The following is a 21,512-nucleotide window of genomic DNA, read 5'->3' as shown; positions in this document are numbered from 1 at the left end:
ATAGTCCATATTCAAATTAACACAAAAGGACCAGTCCTCCAACCTAGTACAATTTGAGAATCTTCCTTTGAGATTCTTCCTTTCAAAAGAATTAAGTTGCTAAAGTGGCAGAAATTTGTGAATGCAAACAACATTAACAAAAAAAGAGGCTTCTTTTCAGTTTTCTTTGCAAACTAGCCCAAAAATGGAACTGAGAAACTGTCCATCACAGCAGGACAGCAACCACACAAACACTAATACACACATGATAATATCCACACAAAAAAAGTTTAATGCAAGACATCTTAAGCATATAACATGAAACCATGGACATAACAAAAGTCAAAATTATTTCAACACAGAAACGTTTTGGCATAATAAACTCTATAATGCTGTATAGGTTTAAATAGCAGAACTAGAATGTGTACATCAAATTTACGTCACAGCAAACTCAAACATCTTCTAACATCTGTAACATTAATATGTCGCTAATCCTTAGCAAAACTGGTTTGAAGTTAACAAAATAAGAATAACAGGAATGATTTTTGTAAATACAGTGCAAGAACAGAAATGCTTAAAAGTGCATTAATATTTGCAGATACAGCAAATGAGATCCAGTCTCCAGTTTCTCCAGAAGCAGTTATGAGGCAGAGTGCACAAACTTGGACAGCACCAGCCGTGCTTTTTTCAGGCGCTCCAAGCGGTCCTTCAAGAGTTTCCTGCGGCGGGCCACGTCAGAATCCTCTCGGATGAGTTTCTCTGCATTCTTTCCTCCAATCATGGTCATCATGGCCGTCTGGATCTGAGAAATGTACTGGTGTAGCATGTGATACTGAATTATCAGAGGCACCTGGTTAGCCAGACGCTCAGAGGTGATCTGCGGGAACACCAAAAAGTAATTTAAAAACCTTGTATAATATAGTTATGGCTGTAAAATCTGATTGTCTCAGCCATTTCATTCTCAAAGCCATAAGGTACACATATGACCACACACATCAGTTGAAATCTGTACTGATGCATTATTGTTTTTTAAATTGATTAACATTATTAGTTATTAACAAATATACTGTGTATGTAGTCTTTGGTTTTACGTATCTGTTATATTGCTTGGCAGTTATAGGCTACTTATAAGCCTACACTTACTTTCCACTTAGGTACACCTACCTTGTATGTACTCTCATTGTCCACTTAATTTGGTCCATTTACCATATATGTGCACTTTGTAGTTCTACGGTTACAGATTGTAGTCCATCTGTTGCTCTGCATGTTTTGGTAGTACCTCTTAACCCCATTCATCAGTGGTCAGACCCCCCCAGGACCACAATGAGAGTGGATACAAAGTAGAAAATTGTTTTTTGGTATTGTTATTAACAATAAATAATAAAACACTTCAAATATCATGCTGTATTTGGTCAGCTTTTTAAAAAGCAACATGACTGCGTGTTAGAGTGATTTGAACACAGTTAAGGGGCAGAGACTTCTGTGCCAAAGCAAGACTTTCTCACAAGCACAAGAAATGTCAGGTCTTTTATGAAAATGTTAAGAAATGTTGACTTTGCTATAGAAACTTGCACTTCATGCATGGGGCTGGGTATCAAAATTCAGTATTAGTATTAACTAAACTATTTTAATACTACTGAGTCAATACTACTGATTCAATACCAAAGCAGTCAGTTGGAATCAATGACCTAACACAGGGGTCAGCAAATGTTAAAATGTTAAAATGTTAAAAAGAGCTATTTTGTCCTTTTAACAAAAATCAAGCCACCTTGCGAGCCACAACATTTTATGTCCATCTTACCATCTTGGCTGTCAATATGTGCTAATGTCCTAAAAATAGGCTAAAAACAATAGAAACAAAAACACAGACTTACTGTGCTCTGCTTTAAGCTTCTCTGGCTGGAAACTTTTCCTCAAAAGTATAATAGTTTCTTGTAAAATGTCTCTTAAAGTTCACTTTTTATGAACATGAAGTCAGCTTCTCATTCTCCAGCTTCTTGTTCGAATTCTTCCGTTCCACCTTCAATGATGCCTGAGGCGCTACAATGTCACCGCTGCGCCTTTTAAGGTGGAACGGGAAGATTCGAATAGGAAGCTGGCAAACGAGACGCTGACTACATGTTCACGACTTTTTAGTGTTTGACAGTTCCGCGTTGAAGATTAAAAGTATCAGGAAACCAGCTGAGTGTTTATAAACACAAATAAGTCCATTCCTCTCTAAATTCTCGATGTTCATCTTCTGTGCTGTTTCGTTAGCTACTAGCTAGGCGAGATTTTTGTCTGTGTTGCTATGGTGACCAGCAGTCTGCGTACCAACTTTCAGTGTTGAAGGGTGAAATAGCAGTTATACATTAACTGCAGTGTTTAAGAGCACTTATTGTTAAAACTGTGTTATAATGATCAGCAGAGCTTTATTTTACTGCAGAGGAGAATTATTTTATTTTTAAATAAATTTTTTTTTTTTTTTGTAGAGCCGCAACAGGGCAGTAAAAGAGCTGCATGCAGCTCCAAGCCATGTGTTGCCAACCCCTGAGTTAATAGGAATAAGTTTCAAAATCTAGACTGCTGATTGGCTGTCTAAATGACATTCCCCATGCATGTTATTAAAGTCAGTGCTTCTTGATTAGTCCACACTCTGCTGTGTTTAGTAAATATATCCACTTCCAGCATCTTACACTCATTTCTGGTTTAAACCACACCCATGTCCAGTTTGTAACTTAAAAGAAGGTATTATTTCATTTAATAATATAATTTTAAAAATTCAGGAAAAGGTATCAATATCAGGGGACCCTTGTTACTGAAAAAGTCTAATCAACCCAGCCCTAGTCATGCAGACCATGCTTTATGTACATATATAGGCATTCAGACTGATCACTGTAACAACAGCATACCGTGAAGTAGGCGTTCAGGTGCTGAGCCATCTCCCGGACGTCAGCATTGATAGGCCTGTTTAGAAATCTGGCAGGTTCTGGCTTCTTTTTGACACACTCTAGTTTCCAGCTGTAGATACCATCCTGAGAATACACAATCTTCTCCATCTTAAACTGAGCTTTCACTCTCTCTTTGGCTTTTTCATACTCCTGCTCACGTAGATCCTCAATGGGCTCTTTAGCTGCTTTCAGCAGGTTGGGAAAGGCCTCAAAATGATCGCTCGCGATGTCCTTCAAGCAGGTGTGGACAATATCTTTTTGAAATGAAAGAAAATAACATGGCCAGTTAAGAACATACAGCTGCTAGCAACTAAGCTGTTTGTACATTTAAATGAGTAAATAAAGGATTGGACAAAATACTTTCAAAAGGTAGTGATGGCTGAATACTGAATGCACTGTCCTAATTTATTTACTATTCTATTACTAATACAGAAAAAAATACATATTCAGAATACATTTACAATACAATACAGAATACAATTACAATCTTGGTAAGGCACATGAGAGCCATTTTACTTAATTTACACAGTTCCTTGCTGTTGTTGGTTTCCTTATGTAATTGTTCTGTTAATATGTTTCAATAAAATATTCTTATAATTTTAAAAGAAGCTATGAAAATTCTCTACTTTTTTTTTCTTTTTCATCACCTGCTTTAGTTCACTGCTGCTCCCACAATCCCCCGAGCAAGAGTCCGGTACAACACTAAAGCAAAACTTATCACTCACAAACGTCCACCGCTGAGAAAATTATTTGTTTTATCGTCTCTCAACAGAGCTCAGTAATGCTCATATTAATAGCTGATCATCACTTTGATTTATCAGTCTACTCTGATTGTAAAGAAGCCATTAACTCCTCTTTAAAATTCAACTAACAATGCCTTCACTGATACTAAAATAGTTAATAAACAAGCATTGATGGTGTTTCTTTTAAAGATGGTATATATATATATATATATATATACATATATATATTAGTGGGTAAGTATTCTAAAAGTATTCTCCTAAAAATGTAAAAAGTAAGTGTATTCTGAGTACTGCCTTTATAAAATGTTACTTGAACTGAATACAGGTACTTTTCTGTATTCTGACTACATATTCCCAATACTTATATTCTGTTACATCCCCACCCTGAGTACATATTAGGTGACAACTAACACAATGTCGTAAATTTGTTGGTATTCACCAGTGATATCTGTCAGTAATTGTGTGGCAGGTTCCTCCAGCTCCTCTACATGTTTCTTGACAATGTTCTCGAATGTTCTGTAATTGACAAATCCAGGAAGCTCCTTTCCCCTCCGGATCTTTGTGTACTCTTCAACCTCATCACGGAGGTTTTCCTCCACTAGAAAACAACAATGACACAAGAAAAAGACAATAGGCGATAGAAGAAATAATGATAAATCAAAGCTCATAACATGTCTTTAAATACTCCCTGTTGCCAGGCACTTTTAAAATCAATCGAAGTCATGGTACCTTGAAAACAGAGCCTCAGTAAAATCATATTATTTTGTATAACAAAAATATTATGGACTGCTTGGGTTCTTCCTTTGGAACTGGAGTTGGACTTTGTGAAAAAATAAATGCTATATCTAACCTATTCACTAACCGACTCACACACTTATGTCAGGCTCCAGTCCTCACAGGCCAAAACACTGTGGACTTCAGCACACCGACTCATTAAACAGACCTGATTCAGCTCGTCAGATAATTACTAAGGCCTTCATGAACTGAATTCAGAGAGTTAGATGAGGGTAAACGCTGATCTCCACAGGACTTTGGCCCAGAAGTTCCCCTGTTTGACATGCCTGCTCTAAGTCATGTATGTGCATTGACACATAATTTTAAGTTTAGAACCACAGAGACATTAAAAGGTGTGATGTCATGCATGGTGCACACAAACAGACTCTATCTAATCAGCTCATGGCTACCGTATGGTTCGGACTGAAAGAAACTCACGTGTGTTAGACTTCCTATCCAAGTGGGATTTCCATTTCCCAAACTCAGTCCTGACTTTGGTGAAAACTTTGGTGTTTGAGTTTTTGAGGTCTTCCTCTGCCCTCATTACATCTGTAAGGACCTGGTTGAACTCATTAATTTTCTGTGTAAATAACAAAATGCAGAAAATGAGTGTTAAAGGGGGCAAAATAAAGAAGAAAGCAGACCACATGTTAACAGATCAACAAGGAGGAAAACTGACTCTTTTGGAGCTCCTTATAGGCCCTTACCTTAATGAGGAAGTTGTTCTTCTCATGTTCCTGTAGAGGAACTCCCTCTCCAAGTTTTCTCAGCTCCTTAGCTGTCTTCTCCAATTTTTGCTCAATCTGTTTTTGCAACTGTGGGAGTGACCTCTGAAAATAGAAATAAGCATAAAGTCTTTTTCCAAATTAAATGTAAGCTACTTTTTTGCAGCAGAAAATGTCAGAAATTTGAAGGGATGTTTTTTACTATTATTATTTTGGCTAAAAAAACAATAACCATTCTCTTACTCCAATGTGTTCCACCAGTTCTTTGGTTAGTCTCTCTGCCAGGAGAGGCACTGTGGCTTTTCCTTCTTCCAAGAGAGGCCTGAAAAAGAGATGGGAATGTCACAGAGATAAGGGTTGGGTAGTATCCACGTTTCATACCTTCAAACCATCTCTGAATAATACTGAGGTATACAGTATTAACGGCTGGAGTTGGGGCGGTATTTCAAAATCGAAAAGCAGTGTACAATTTTCAAGCAACCATTCAATAAATGTCAAACTGTTTAACAATTACTAAAATGTTAAACTGTGCTGCAAACTAGGAGAGGTGTGCTAGTTAGCATTAGCTTAGCTAGTATGATAACAGCTCTGATCACAAGGGAGCATGTTTGATTATATTATAACTAAACCACTGACAAAAGTTTAGATGGTGATGATTCAAATGTGACCTGCACTGAAGGGACAGAAAGGCAAAATTAAACCTGATCCATGGTGTCTGGACCTGTAGCCTGATTGGATAACATAACATTAGCTTAGCGAGCAGGCTACAGACCCAGACAGTGTCACACACCACAGTACACGTTTCATTCTGACTAACTTCTCAACCAAATGTATGTGATACAAAAACTAATAAGAGAGAAAAAGTCGAGGCTGGTGTTGGTGTGACAGAAAGCTGACATTAAATCTGTAGTGTATGGCACAGTAGTGCTTTGGCTAAGCTAACAATATCTTAGCAGGCCAAACTTGACAAAATGTACGGTATCTTATTACCGTTATACTGCCCAGCCCAAACACAGATATAGTGTTTGTATTTTCCTACCTTAAAAATATGTCCAAAACTCATTTTGTAGAGCCAAGGTCTAGACTACAAAAGCATCTTTAATGGCAAAACCCCACTGGCGCTTACTTTAATACACAACTACCCTTAAACTACTGTAAGTCTAGGGAAGAGACCCAAAACACTCACTTCGCTTTTTCCTACATCTCAGCCTCCTTTACAGTGTGACAGTAAATATTTCTTACCTAAAATGTGAATGCTCCTCAAAGAAGTCTCTCTCGTTCTGAAGGGCTTTAGCCAGACTCAGATTGGAGTTTATGTCTTGCTGGCCACGACACTTTACTATCATGTAGCCCTTCTTCAGCGGGATGACCTGGTTACAAACTGTGCTCACTACTGTCTCCTCCGCACCTTTGTCCACCAAATCAGGCTTGGTCAGAATACCTGTATGAAAGATAAACAGGATTTTTCCAAGACATTTTATTTCAGCAACATGTCATCTACTTAATAGCTTATTTGGATTGTCCGAATTATGCTGCTACTTTACCCAGTGTCCTTTCCCCATATGGATCCACTTTATTTGCCATCTTCAGTGCCTCAGTAGTGGCAATGTCGATGTTGGCTGGCACAACCACCAAGCTAATAGTTTCTTGTCTCTTAATGAACTTCTCAATAAGATCTTTGATCTGTTTAGCAGTTGAGAGATAATAATGAGAGGGTTGAGACATTTTCCTTAATGATCTTAATGTTTACCTTTCTTGTGCAGTACAAGACAAATAGAAACTGAACTCACGTATAAAACTTTCCTCATGGCACACAAGGATCAGTAAACAAATGTAAATGCTGTTCAGTCATTTGGCAATTATATGGGCATATTTCACTTGAGGCACAGGCAGCAAGCAAATACAGAGAGTTATTGGGTCTTTCCAGAGAAGCTAGTGAAGCCATTAATTATGGGAGACAAGGAAAATGAATGTGCAAAATCCAAAAAGACTGTAAGCCATCAGAGATATTATATTATATTATATAAATAATTATATTAAAAACGCCCATATTTCTTGAACGACAAAAAAGAGATTTGCCAATATGTCTACATTCATCTTTAAACAAGTCAATAAATTACTTGCTTTCAGGATCATTTAATAATATTAATTGAAATCTGCTCTTACCTGTTTCTCAATGTCTAATGGTTGATCGCCTGTAGCCACCCTGGCAATGCCTGGTAGATCGATAAGGGTGAGGTCAGGAACTTTGCTGGATTCGATGTCTAAGGTGATCATCTCGTGGCTTATTCCCTTTCCCTTTCCAGCCAAGGAATTTTGAGCTATACAGAACAGCAAAGCACAGCACCACATTATTGCCAGGCCCAAATATGACAAACATATAATTTGAAATAAAAAAAAGAGCTGGTGAGAAGTACAGACCATTTGCTACAGCATGTCCCACATCATCTGGTTTGAGAAGGTTCTGTACTTGGTTCTGGTAGGACAGCCTTCCAGACCATGCGACACCTGGTTCAACTCTCTTTAGTTTCAGCACCAAAGGGCAGCGAGTCACAATACCTATGAGTGACAATCAAGAAAAAAATTGAGGGAAAGCAGAGCATTGTTCTAATTTTGCATAATTAAAAGCACAGAGTAACATTTCTACTTGGGTTAAAGCAAGTGCTTGCTTGTAAACGTACTGAAGGCAAATGTCAGATTTGACACAAGAGTATTCAAAGAGAACTCAAAACTTGGTTAACGACATCTGAGGTTGTAAGTGAATTATCTACTATTGTCATCATATCTTCAGCAGTACAATGGTGATTTTGCATTTGACAACAACAAGTCAGAGCTACTTTTCGGGCCTGTGCATGTGACGTTAACATGTAAAGACACATAGGTGCATTCACAGGCTGATACTGCTGTACTTTAAGCCAGAAACACAAATAAAAGATTTACACATGTAAATGTAGAACAAAAGTGTCTCTATTTCCACTCAGGTACAAGATTTTTGTACTTTGTCCACCACTGCATTCAGAACACTTATGATGACTACCACTGCCGGAGTGGGTAATTGGGGGAATCAGAAGAATTCCCTGTGGGCCAGTAGTGTTTTGGGCCAATTACTGTGAGCTAATTTATGAAGACACACATGTAAGCAAAATAGCACTCAAGCAAACTATAAATGTTACGTGTATATGTGTAGTAATTTAAGCCAGCAGCCCCCAGTTTACGTGGTACAGCCCTGGTTTGCTGATTGTCTCGTACAGTGGATAGAGATTAGATGAAGCTGAAGTTAGCTTCTTATACTCATTTGCCATTCCAGCATGAATGTTTTAGCACTTATATTCAGTCGCCTGATCAGACACTAGCGTGAAACTGCTGCACTGTTTAAAGTGAAAAGTAAATTCAGATAAAAAGCTAACTTTAGCCTCGAGAGATTAGCATGTCAACGTCAGGGTGATGGTGTGAATCTGACCCAACGAGCAGTGCTCTACAGAGTTCATTACTTAGCTTGTTGCATATTGACTTTCATGTCACATTTAAGATAAAAGCTTTGCCAGTTTTTATTCTCTCACTAACTAGCTAGCCTTGGTTATCTCAGTGCAGCCTATAAATAATAAGTAATAAATGAAGATGTGCAGATTTTAGAAAAGGTTATTTGCATGAGGACAATGCTGTGTGTGTGTGTTTGTGTGTGTGTGTGTGTGTGTGTGTGTGTGTGTGTAACAGGAGAATTGCAGTTAGAGTTTGAGGTGGGCTGGTCTGCATCATGTGACACTAAATACAAGTCCCACTCCAGCCCTGATGACTATTGTAAAAATTTTTGTAAAAAACAGATTCTGCCTGTTCTAAAATCTGATTAGCCAAGCCATATTTGAAGCCTTTTTAAAACAGGTTTTACACATGACTGCACACATCAACTAAAGGCTATAATAATGCACAAAAACATTTTAAAAACATTATGCTCTTCGAGGAATGATCATTGATCACATCTTACTATTCATGAACTACATTGCTTGGCAGAATAACTGTTTGAGATTATCTTGTGTGTGCAGCTTCGAACACTCCCAAACACCCACTGTGTTTGAGATTTCTGTGGGTTATTAACAGGAAGTTTATATTTCTATTACACAACTATTTTAAGAACAACAAATTAATAATAATTAATATAATTATGAAGAATTAATGATTCATATTTTTTTCCATTTTTATTGTGAGAGAAAGATTTATTTTGTTATTCTACTTATGTATCCTTAAACCTATGACCATGGAAAAGTCAACAATAATGAACCAATTCTCTCTCAAAATTAACCATGAATAACTGATGGTATTTGGGTGTGGTTTGATATAGATAACATTTAATTAGAAGGATGTCACTATATTTACACAGTCTGCGTGTGATCTTGGTAAACTTGGTGCAGTGATTGCTTATGAATGAGTTTCTGTGTTTTTCACCCCGCCCAAACTATTGCTCATGTAAACGGGCCAATCAGAAAAGAGCACGACTGTAAACAAACTGTTTTTGTTGGTGCACTTTAAAATGGCTTTTTTTGTTTTTTCTTTCTTTTTTGGTTTGTCTTTTTCAGATTTAGCTTGCACGATGATAAAGTTGTTACAGCTGAAGGAAGCATCTGTTAAATGTTCGGATATTTTTCTTTATATCCTCAGACATAAATAAAGACCTTTAAGTTACATTTTAATTAATCTGGTGTTATAGGTAAGACGTATGGGCTCCATTATGTTTCAGTGTATACATTCTTTTAATATCTAAAACATTAAACAAGTAAAAAAAAAAACCTCCAGAATCTGAAACACAGTAATGGTTATGTTCTGTAACAGTATTTTAGAGAAATAACATGTTTTGATTATACAGTGTATGCTATAGTGCATTTACGTTATGAAAGTAACTTCTATATGTTCCATATTGTGCAGTTCTGGTTGGTAAATGTGTGTTCTTTGCCACATGGCTAATTTTTGCATGATTTCTGGGTTTCTGTGCTTATGAAAAGTGATCTAAAAGAGCATGCATAGCACAGCACTACCAAAGACACCCAACTGAGAAGAGTAAGCCTTAATGTTCCTTTCATTTTAAATTACCTCTGATTTTACATGTGGTGCTACCTGAAACTCCACATGTCTGAAATGGTTCTTTTCAGCTGATTGCTTGCTACCCACCCATAATGCATGTTGTTAGTAATGTACATTCACCCACCACTTTATTAGAAACACCTTGCTGGTGTACAGTTAGGGTATAGCCCCCCTTTTCCTGTGCAGCTTGTTAGCCATGGTGTCTTTCATCAGTGGTCAGTTTCTGGATATTTTGGGTGATGTAAAAAGAAAAATGCTAATATTTGTGTTAGGCTAGCTATAGTTTTCCATTCCACAATCTGTTAGCCACTCTATAGCCCTTCATCAATGGTCAATTTCTGACCACAGAGCTTCTCTTGTCTGGATGATTTTGGGAGGGGGTCCATTCTCAACCTAGCAGTTACACTGATATGGTGTGACATAGGAGTATGTGTGTGTGTGTGTGTGTGTGTGTTCGTACAAGTGTTTCAAACAAAGCAGTGTTGCTGAAATATTTTACATGCATCAGTGTCATTGCTAGGTTAAGAGCGGTCCACACCCAATATTATCCAGCCAAGAGCAGTTCTGTGGTGAAAAACTGACCATTGATGTGCTAGAGCAGGAGTTCCTAAAGTTAGTCCTGACCCAACACCAACACATGTAGTTTTGTTCGTTCCCTTATCTAGCACAACTGATCCAAACATCCCAGCAATGCTGCTACTCCTGATTTGCTCATTGCAGCACCAACCTCACTACCATGCCAGTACCATTGGAGTGTCACTGCAGTGCTGAGACTATTCAGTAAGCAGCAGTCTTAAGGTGGTCCCTTTTAATTTATGAACGAGGTAGAGGGTGTTTGATAAATTGTGCAGCAACACATGGGCTATAGTTAGTAATTGTAAACCTACAAGGTGCACCTATATTAGGTGCAGCTTATATAATGGCTAGTGAGAAGAGGTTCAAGGAACTGGCAATTCTGTGTATAAACTAGTAAAATTGACCTTGTGACAGATAGTAAATAGTGACTTATGTTTGTTTATATGTTTATACAGTCACATTTGAAATTTGCTTTCAGGGTTTCAGGAATAACTGGTTTCTTCTTTGTTTGATGGCCAGGCTGCAGTACAAGACCATCAGCAGTGGAAAGAATCACAACTGACCTAATGAGTGATGCAGATGATGTGGATAGGGGTTGTAGTGTATGTAACGAAACCTCTTGGATTTAGTAGCAGTGAACTCACACTGTTGTGCAAAGGGCTTCAGCAGCAGCTGGATAAAGACATTAAGTATATGGACTTTTGTACTTGAAGAATCCAGCTACCAGAAGTGCAAGGAGGATTCAGCTAACAGAACAGCAAAGACGATCATGGCACTTTATGAATGACCAGTTTTTTTTTAAGTTGCATTAGCAATTTAAGAATTTGTTATTATTAGCTCATAGACTACGTGAATGTCCTATATATGAGCTTTGATTAACAGTAAATTATATATATATATATTTCCAGCTGTCTGTAAATTCTTATGAGGGAAAAAAAGAGATCATTTCCAAGCGTGCCTGGCAATGTACTGAGGCCATGATGCCTCTTAAATGTGGCTGAAAATCACTGTAATTGGAGTGTTGTTGTCTATTTGTGGGGCAAGTTTACTACCAGAAATTTGTGTTTTCATACAGCGTTTATGAAAGCAATAAGCCACTCAAGGCTGTATGGCACAGTCATTTTACCACAATTAAGGGATGTTGTTAGGCAGATAATCTGAAGCAGTTTTCTCAGTCTATGAAGTACTTGGGTACATTTGTGTTTTTGTGTGTATGTGTCTCACCTGTGCCTCTAGGCAATGCCACCCCTGAAAGTGCCTCCAACACAGAGCTTTTACCTGAGCTCTGATCACCAATGACAGCAATTGCTGGCAAGTTCAGGTCCTTCTCCACTCCTAGCAACCTGAGGGAGTCCACAAGATCGATGCAGGGGCGCACCTTGTCCTCATAGTGCACGTTTAGGCTGTTAGCAAGTTCTTCCACTGTCTTGGAATTCCTCGGCGACATAGTAGGTGTGAGATACTTCTGCAGAACAGAACAAATTACAGCATACAGTGTTAAAGGAATAGTTAGGCAAGAAAGAACAAAATCAAATGTACACAATTTTCCTCATACCCCAAATGTAGTTGAGCCTTGCATGGAGTCCAGACCTTACTTTTTTACTTTAGTGGTGGAGCTGTAAGGCTAATGTTGCTAACAAACACTTGAAATCAACAGTCATCCAAATATTTTTTCTATTAAAACCACCCCACCCGACCAAATGTCTCTCAACTTGCTCAAACTGCATCCATGTCTTCATTAAGGTTTCACAAACTTGTTGATGTGGTTTAGGACAAAACTTCACTGTGTAGCTGAATGCCTTGGGCAGTCATTTCAGATAACACATTTAGACAGCATTTTTATAGCTTGCAGTAAGCCATACTTTGTCCTAAACCACGTCACCAACTCTGCACTAGGCCTGATTGATAGGACGATATAAATGATTGTTGTCAATGACTGACAATTGACCCTTTGACAATGCTTCAAAGGCGATAACTGCCATGTTGGGAAAAAAACTGACAGAGGATTTTCTTCAAAACAGCTTGCTAAACAATATTAAACAATAAGTACACATAATTATTCAGCTTTACTGTTAAAACAGTGGGTTATTATGAAGCAATACAATCAATAATTGTGATTTTATAACTTGAAAATTTCATGCTAATTACTTTTATATCACCCAGGCCTATTACAAGATCTTAATGTGGATTGAGCAGGTTGAGAGATGTTTTGGGGATGTAATAAAAAAAAACGATTTGGGACTATTGACGTTTAGTATTTATTAGCAATGTTTGCCTCGAAGCTCCCGTTTTAAACTGAAAAAAGCTCAATTTTGACACCAAGCATGTCTTGGCTGATCAGCTACATCTAAATGAGCAGATGTAGTTCTATATAGAACCTTTTCATGCTTAAATCGTTCTTTGCATTGTGAAATAGTTCTTCAGATTGATGGAGAATGTGTTGTTTATGGTTCTATGTGGTTTCTACTATTGTTACAAGCTTAACAACCTAATAATAGCAGAACCCGTTTTGGTGCTATATAAAATCATTTTCAAAAAGGTTCTATGTAGAACCATATACAAAACATTCTCCATCAATCTGAGGAATTACTTCACCATGCAAAGAACTATTTAAGCATAAAATGGTTCTATATAGAACTCATGGTTCAAATAGAACCTTTACCTTTACCAAAGAACCAAAAATGTATTGTTTAAGGTAGTTAGTTACTGCAATAGCCTCGGTAGAATAACAACTTAATTGAAACTTAATTCATTTTGAACCTTCGTAGAGCATTTATAGAAGAAAACTACAAAGCTAGCAAATTAGCTTCTTGTGTTTAGCTAATGTCCTCCATGAAAGCCCCTCATTTCTGGATATCTTATTTTAATGATGGCAACAGTGGCTGCAGTTACACCTAAGTAAATACATTATTATTTACCTATACACATTATACAAAATGATCACGTACACAACCTTTCTATTTAGCTAAATTATACTAAAACTACACCTTTCACATTTTATTAGTAGCACTTCGGAGAGTAAAAATAATTTAGCTGTGTCCAAAACTGTGCCCTACTCATTACATACTGCATTATTTTGGGATTCCACCATTTCGTAATGGTGTTCAAAAATGACAATCCCACAATGCACCACAATAAGTAGGGTTCTGTCGCACAATAATGTGCAAATCTGCATGATGTAGTGTCTGAAATCGTTCACTATTATAACAACGTCTGTTCCCTATATTAGTGTTCTATATAGTGACCTAGATCTTCGAATGTATGGTATAGTGATTAAGGGACCATTTCAGATACAGCATTTCTGGGATCCCATAGCAACCACCTAGAAACACCCTAGCAACCACCTGGGATACAATAGCAACACCTTAGAAGCCACTTAGGATACCATAGTACCCGCCTAGCAACACCCTAGCAACCATCTAGGATCCACTAGCAAATCCTAGCAGTGTTGCTAGGGTGTTGGTATGGTATTTCAGGTGGTTACTATGTGGTTGCTAAGGTGTTCCAGATGGTTGGGTGCTGCTAGATGAGTTGTTAGGCTGTTGCTATGGTATTGCAGGTGGTTCCTAGAGGGAGAGAGAACAACCACTCCAATAAAACAACCCTGAACCTTAAAATTGTAACATTTCACACGTTTCACCCCAACTCGATTACACATCATTCTCATCATCCATGGTTTCCTTTAGGGTCACATTCACCCACTCCTCTAACAGAGAGAGAGAGAGAGAGAGAGAGAGAGAGAGCAAGAGAGAAAATGTCCCTGTAAAAAAGGCAAATCTACTCTACTGTAAAACTTATTGTCGTAACGTAATAAGTCACTTGTTACTAGTAAGGGGCTTATTGCCATGAAAGGCGTGCTTTACTGCGATTTTATCACAGGGAAGGGTATTTTTGTCTAAAAATGTATAGCTGCACTTTTTAGACGGTGCCTAACTTTACCGTGCAGACGGACAATACTCCCCAAACTGATCTGTTGCAGACACTACAACAGACCACACGCAGGCCAAAGTTTGCATGCAAATCCATCCCTGTAACTACAGAATAAATAGCATCATCTTCAATTTGCCTCGTTTTAGTGCGTAGTCAAACACGGAAACAATGCTCGCCATTACAGAGACACTTGTGAAAAGCCAAAGCCGCTTTAAGCAGATCTCATTCATTTCATACGAAGCTTTGACACTCCAGACCAAATTAAAGTTAATGTCAATATTAAGTGTATATAGAATATAAAAACGCCATAAATACCTTACGTGTCGTATAATGTTTACACCGAACTAGAAGGTCACTTGGTCCCCCTCGTGTTCAGACTCGGTCTCAGTGATGTGTGAGCTGTGTGAGCGGAGAGACAGCGGTTTAAAAGACCTCTCTAGTTTCGTTTTTGTCACAGCTGACTCGATCACTCTCGGTTTCCATCACCTTAACTTTCTACTTTCGTTTTCTACAAAATAACAGTCAAGTCATCTTTCGTCGTGTGTGTAGAAGCACACAACAGTAGTTGCTGATTACGTCACAATCTACAGACAAAGTCAACTCGCTGTTTTTTAGTTTCTGCTTCCTCGCAGAAACCTGAAAAACAGAAACTCTTTGAAAGAGTTGCTTGTGGTTTTTAGAAAGATAGCACTGCCTCATTCCTCTTTCCCTTTGTCTCCTCAATACGAGGGGCATTCTGAATTTTAAACCTCGAGCTTGATAAGTTGGCATGAAATTTAAACTGCTGAACCAAAGAACATTATAACATTAGTATTGATCTAACCCTGCTATAGTTTCCAGTTGACTGACCCAAAGAACATGCCTGCCTTTCACGCTCTCTCCTTATTGCACAGAGAAACGATCTGGAATCATATTCAGTTGGTGTTGCCTTTTCCATGTTCTTTGAATTGCTTTGCTTATGCATTTGCTTTGCATGTTCAAACTTTAAATTACATTTCTATTTAAGTCACAGTAGTTATTGCATGGTGGAAAGCAATATAGCCTTGCATTCATTGCATTTTAAAGTGGATTATATTCAATTCTGACATAAATTCAGCATTTCATTTTAAAAATGCAAATCCTCCTGCATTGTTTTTCAGTAAAGCGGTAATGCGATGTGAAAACAGTCTAATAGAGGGCTTGTTTTTCATTTTAGCACATATTGTCACTACGGAAAAGTAATGCCATGTGTGCATTGCATTTCACACAAGACTTTTATTTATTATTTCATGTTTTTCCAGTATGTGGTACTTCACAAAGACTATGCTAGAGTTTTCTTGTATACCCTTTTATCCTGAATTCCAATAGTGAAACAAAACTAAAGACATGCTACATGCAATACATAGTGCAACAAAAAGACAAAGAGCTTGGAATGATCTCACTTTAGTTTATTCATCAACCACAAAGTGCATAGATGGTTCACAGACAGCACTGACAGGGACATACTAGCTTGTAGTAAACAGACAGCGCACAGCACAGTGGCAGAGGAACCCAGCACGTGCGTTTATGTGTTTGTGTGAGCTGAAGGTAAAGCTTAGTTGAAAAGAGCAGCAGAGGTAGGAAAATTTGAAGCCAGAGTGACATGAGTGAAAGGAAAACGAACACGCCACTAGATGCAACTGCTTGGTGTTACACTATTCCATGGCTAATGGAGGGTGTGCAGTAAGACCCCAAAGGTCAGTCCACTTTTAGTTGTTTTGTTGCGCCTCCTCTCTCCCTCCCTCACTCTGCGTAATGGGTTTAGTGGTCACAGCCAAACAGCTCCTGGGCCACATTGTGTTGTTCAGGGATGGCCTTGGAAGTAATCATTTCCATGGGGCTCTGGAAGTGGTAGAAATGGCTTCCAATCACAACGGTCACACCCTTGGGCCCACACATGGCAGCGTCAACCTTCTTAAATTTGGTGAGGGGTCCCTCCTTCACTGATACACGTGGGGAGGCCTTCAGGTCCACATCATAGACTGTCTGACCTACAGATCATGGGTGCCATTAGAATAGTAAATAAACAAGCAGCCGATTTTATGTCAAATGCGTCATCACCTCTGATGCTAATATTTCATTCTTTCATACCCTTGATGACATGAGCAATGTGGTGGTCAGCACAAACAAAGGCAGCATCAACTGGACCCTCAATGCCCAGCTCCTGCTTCAGAGGTTTGGGGTAGCCCTCCAAGTGAGTGTGTGGCTCGCCCACTTTGTAAACGAACACCTCATTGTCCTGTGAACAAACAACAAAAACGGTAAACAACCCAACGAGCTCTCTCTCTGTCTCACTTTCAAACACTATGGCTGTGCACACCAACACTAACCTTGATCATGTAAAGGTGACCTTCATAGGAGAAGACAGCGTCCACCTCACTGTGCAGCTCTTTGAAGGCACTCTCAATAGTGTCAGAATGAAATTTATCACCAAAGACACTGAGGAAGTGGTGACCTGTGAGGAGAGGAGAAAGTTAGCAGAGAGAAGTTGAAACCAGGGCTTCAAGTTGCCAGCAGTATAAGTCCAATTGACGCTTTCTAAATACCTATTGAAACACATGTCAGCTATTCACAACTGTCCCAAACACTGCTTCCTCTGTCAAGCGAAGGGAAAAACTCAGACAAAACTCCTCATAGCAAACCTGCAGTGAGAACGGCACTGGTAGTGAACCAGTAACTTACAGAACAATGTTAAGAGCAGTTACTTGGCCAGGTTAGCTATTCTTACCTTAGATCTTGACAGTTAGCTTGATAAACAAAATTAAACTGGTCTTTATATTGCTTACATTTGCTATTAAAATATTCTGTACAAAGGTAAATATTAATGCACTTGTATGAAGGCCATCATTTTTCATTAAGGTTTGAGACAATGGGTTCTTCTCAAAAACTAACATTGATCAACTAGCTCCAGTGTTAGCTTTAGCATTGGCTTTAGTATTAGTTCATATAATGTGATGTCTAATGATGAATAATGCTGCAAAACAATGTAAAGTGAATTAAGTTAGCTTTTCTTAGTTGTTGAATGTTAGCATGTCATTAGAAATAAAAGGACTGTGCACTGTTCGAATTTACTACTAAAATATTCTGTGTAAAGATAAATATTAATGCACTCGTAAGCACACCATCATTTGCACTGTTTCATTAAAGTTTGCTGAAAATTCTCGTATACAAGACGACAAGTCCTCCTAAGCATATAACATTGTACTGGCTAGCCCCAGTGTTAGCTTTAGCATTCATTTTAACACTAGCTCATTTGAAGGCTTTTTTCACTCAAACCTCCTCTTTTTTAGACTTGAAAACCCAGTGGCTGAACAATATCCCCAGTTTGATTAATGTGAACGTGGTTTCCAGAATCCTTTTTTGGTTTTAAACTGGCATGAATTCATATGGTCAGTTATCAAATAAAACTAAAAAGTTTTTAGTCTGTTAGCATAAGAGCATAGAAGTTGTAACTAAGAGAGGTGGGACTTGTCAGAATGTTACAAACGGTCACTTCCAACACCTATATTGTACTGAAGTGTGTCTGAAACATGTTGGCTGGACTTGAGACTTATAAGTAGAACCAACCTCTGAAAGCATACACATCACCATCGTCCTCCTGAGTGATGGCATCCAGGTGCACACGGCTGCACTTCTCTCTCTCAATGTGCTCCTCAACAGACTTCTTGCCTAAGACACAAGAGTAACATGCCATCAAAGTACTGAAATGAAGAATTTTACAAAACCAATTACTTTTACTTTCTCTCACTTACCAAAGTGGGAGCATCTCATGAAGTAATCGCGAATCTCCTTGGGGTATTTTCCATGGACATCTCCAGTGATGGGGTCAAACTTAGAGAACTGGTGTCCATGGAGGCAGTAGTAGTGTCCCATGTAGCGGAAGGCACCAGTGCAGTTGGGCATGCCCTTGAATTCTTTCTCATCAACCTTCTTGGTCTTGATGTCAAAGTGGTAGATATCATCACCTGCGACATACAGAAGGAATGTTTGCAGTACATTATGGATTTAGGCATAAGAAATACTAATCCTTATCATTCTGTGAAGCACTTTGTTTGCCATACCTTTGAAGAATATAATAGTGTCATTGGGGCAGTCTGGCTTGGGGCACTCCACAGCAGCGTCCAAGTGGTCAGGGATGCCAGGGAACATGTCCGAGATCTCTTTGGGATAGCCCTCCTCCAACTTGTGCTTGTAGTAGCTGAAGACCTTGTCATCCTATATAAGGCAAGACATTCAATTTAAATAGCCAAGACTTTAAAATAAGGCTTAGCAGGCCACAAGCATAGAGTGAACATGCAAGGAAAAATTTAGATGTAAGTGTACTGTACCAGGAAGAAGAACAGGTGGTCATGGTGCTCAGGGCTGTCCTCAGAGTGCATGCGGAAAGCTGCGTCCACGTGCCCCAGGTGGTGATGGTCATCCAGCTCAGCAAAAGTCTCGTTTGAAAGCTCAGCTTCACCATGGAATCCCTTGAACAGATGGTCACCTAATCCAAATAACAAGGGACTAAGTGTTAGCCATGAGAAGTGTTTTGTCTTCTCAGAAGTGTTCAGAAATAAGGTAGATTTTCTCACAAATGTCCCTTCAACCTATCTTGGTGGAATATATTTTTTCTCACTTACCCTTGAAGAAGTAGGGAACTCCTAGCTCATTCACAGCAACGGCATCAAACTCAATTCCCTTGCAGCGGTCAATCACCGCACTATGATGTAAGGAATGGTGGTCGGGTGGCAGCGCTGAAACAAATACAACATTCTTAAAACGTGGGTAAAATAATGATGTGCATTTTAACCAGGAAATCCTCCGCACAGCCCAAGTGCAGTGGTCAACAACCCACCTCCTGGAGATCTACCTTCCTGCAGGTTTCACCTCCAACCCAAATATAATGCACCTCATTCAGCTAATCAAGAACTTCTGAATACATTCATTAAATAGATCAGGTGAGGTTGATTAGGGTTGGTGCTGTCCATAGTCCATAGGCAGGTAGATTTCCAGGAGCAGAATGGGTGACCACTGCCTTAGTGTGACTGCTGTATTTAAGCTCTAGCATCCTTTGTATGTTCTGTAGCATGGCAAGCTTTCTAAAAAGAGAAACTTTTGGGGAAGTTTGCCTTGTTGAATTGCTCACACTTACTTGCAGCTGCATGTTCCCCCCCATGGTGGTTCCTGAACACCAAGAATGAGAAAAGTAACAAAGAAGAATTTACATCATGGAGTTGAACAGAACTTTAAAACATTTTATATTGTCATGTAAAATGTATTATTTTTAATTGCTTATTTTTTAAATCTTGTGTATTTTTATGCAGGACATAGAATACATAGATATTTCAAATATGACAGAAATGAGCTCTGAAGATACAAATATGAACTAAATATAAGAAACATAAAAGAGGAGCACTCACGAGTGGCAGAGAGAGAAAGCCAGGCAGACGGTGAGGGTTTGTGCGAGCAGCCTCATGATCAAGAGGGTCCTCTGGTCCTGCTGGAGGGAGAGCTCAGCTGGAGAAGGTGCCGGACAACCTGCGGCCCTCCAGCATTTATAGCACCCGTGAGAGAGGGCTGTCGCTCAGGCAAGTGGCTGTTGGCACCAATCAATGTTCCCCAAACGCCCACGGTTTGCACAGAGCGTAGGTGGGGACACATACACTCATCCACACATGCTCACTCAAACTCATGCACGTAAGCACACATGACACGCACCCCACATTCAAAGCTGGTCAAGGTGCATATGGCTGTGTCAAGGCAACAAAGTGCAACAAGGGGGGGGCAACATCATGAACTGAGTAATGTAAAGATCAGATTAATCAGCCTGGTGGTCTCTGCCTGCTGCCTGTTTCACAAAAACAGCCTGGTGGTTTTACATATCCTCTATAGGGAATAAACTTAGATATGGCATTTATCTGCAAATTTCAGTGCACAATTTCTCATTTTGTTTTGCTAAGTGTAACATATTGTGGAAAAAACACAAAACACACAAAATTGTTGCACAGGGCTTATTTTTTTCCAATATGTTAAATTCAGCAAACAAATAAATAGTAATTATGTATTAAAATGTGCAGTATGTTCTCTGTAGAGGATGTGTTAACCCAAAAAAAAAATATGTATATATATATATATATATATATATATATATATATATATATATATATATATATATATATATATATATATATATATATACACACACACACAGACACACACACACACACATACTATATAGTCAAAAGTTTGTGGACATTTGCTCATCCAATGTTTCTTCCAGAATAGGGAGTTTGTCCCCCTCTGCTGTGGTAACTATCTCTGCTCTTCGGGGCTTTACACTAAATGTTAGAACATTGCTGTTTTGATTGCATTCAGCAGTGAGATCAGGTACGGATGTTGTATGATTAGTTTTGGGCTACAACTCATCCCAAAGGTCCTGCTTGTTCCAGTTCCACTGCTGGGGGTTTCATACTCCTCTAGCCTATGCTTAGCATTGGACATGGTGACCTTATGCTCATGTGTGGCTGCTCCAGAGCATCCCGTTCTATTGTCAATGCTTTTTTATGAAGATTATACAAGGTGTGTATTCATTTGAGTTCCTGTGTCAGCAGTGAGGGCACCTTAATGCAGACAAATTTACTACGAAGGGGTGTCACAAACTTTTGTAGATTTTTTTGGGATAGTGATGAAATATATTATTAAGGAACTAGTCTTTCTAGGAATAGGAGTTTGTTAGGTTCATTTGAATATTTGACGTTTTGTTTATTTTCTGCTTAGCTAAC

General features: G+C 38.7%; 2 protein-coding genes across 3 annotated transcripts; both read right to left on the bottom strand.

Annotated features, from left to right (window-relative positions):
* Positions 1-248: 248 nt before the first annotated feature.
* On the bottom strand, positions 249-15,281 carry LOC118810348 (interferon-induced GTP-binding protein Mx-like). 2 transcript variants are annotated; one of them, XM_036574163.1, is made up of 12 exons: positions 15,051-15,281; positions 12,025-12,265; positions 7,573-7,710; positions 7,318-7,472; positions 6,696-6,834; positions 6,394-6,592; positions 5,395-5,473; positions 5,134-5,256; positions 4,865-5,006; positions 4,092-4,250; positions 2,871-3,163; positions 249-856 (listed from the first exon to the last, which is right to left on the bottom strand). In XM_036574163.1, exons 2-12 carry the CDS (start codon positions 12,245-12,247, stop codon positions 620-622), a joined length of 1,887 nt encoding a protein of 628 aa, XP_036430056.1. In that variant the 5' UTR covers positions 12,248-12,265; positions 15,051-15,281; the 3' UTR covers positions 249-619. The 2 variants fall into 2 exon arrangements, with proteins under 2 accessions (XP_036430056.1, XP_036429970.1); XM_036574077.1 differs by having other exon boundaries at positions 15,046-15,269.
* An 859-nt stretch (positions 15,282-16,140) lies between these two features.
* Positions 16,141-20,402, bottom strand: hpxa (hemopexin a). Its single transcript, XM_036573949.1, has 10 exons — positions 20,151-20,402; positions 19,883-19,914; positions 19,371-19,484; positions 19,077-19,234; positions 18,810-18,963; positions 18,501-18,713; positions 18,316-18,417; positions 17,079-17,203; positions 16,840-16,987; positions 16,141-16,739 (listed from the first exon to the last, which is right to left on the bottom strand). Exons 1-10 carry the CDS (start codon positions 20,204-20,206, stop codon positions 16,510-16,512), a joined length of 1,332 nt encoding a protein of 443 aa, XP_036429842.1. The 5' UTR covers positions 20,207-20,402; the 3' UTR covers positions 16,141-16,509.
* Positions 20,403-21,512: the final 1,110 nt, after the last annotated feature.

Source organism: Colossoma macropomum, unplaced genomic scaffold (genome assembly GCF_904425465.1).
Source record: "Colossoma macropomum unplaced genomic scaffold, Colossoma_macropomum, whole genome shotgun sequence".
In the NCBI taxonomy this organism is placed as follows: Eukaryota; Metazoa; Chordata; class Actinopteri; order Characiformes; family Serrasalmidae; genus Colossoma; species Colossoma macropomum.
Note: the sequence above shows the minus strand (reverse complement) of the source record. Positions and strands in the feature narration are given on the sequence as shown.

Bases quoted from the DNA above. Each gene is read 5' to 3' on its own strand.
- hpxa (XM_036573949.1), bottom strand. From the start codon at position 20,206: ATGAGGCTGCTCGCACAAACCCTCACCGTCTGCCTGGCTTTCTCTCTC. The intron at 19,485-19,882 runs GTAAGTGTGAGC...TATTTGTTTCAG, and splicing joins GGGGGAACATGCAGCTGCAA to CGCTGCCACCCGACCACCAT. The intron at 17,204-18,315 runs GTTGGTTCTACT...CTCTCCTCACAG, and splicing joins TGATGTGTATGCTTTCAGAG to GTCACCACTTCCTCAGTGTC.
- LOC118810348 (XM_036574163.1), bottom strand. From the start codon at position 12,247: ATGTCGCCGAGGAATTCCAAGACAGTGGAAGAACTTGCTAACAGCCTA. The intron at 6,593-6,695 runs GTAAAGTAGCAG...TCTTTCATACAG, and splicing joins ATATGGGGAAAGGACACTGG to GTATTCTGACCAAGCCTGAT. The intron at 5,474-6,393 runs GTAAGAAATATT...TCTCTTTTTCAG, and splicing joins GAGGAGCATTCACATTTTAG to GCCTCTCTTGGAAGAAGGAA.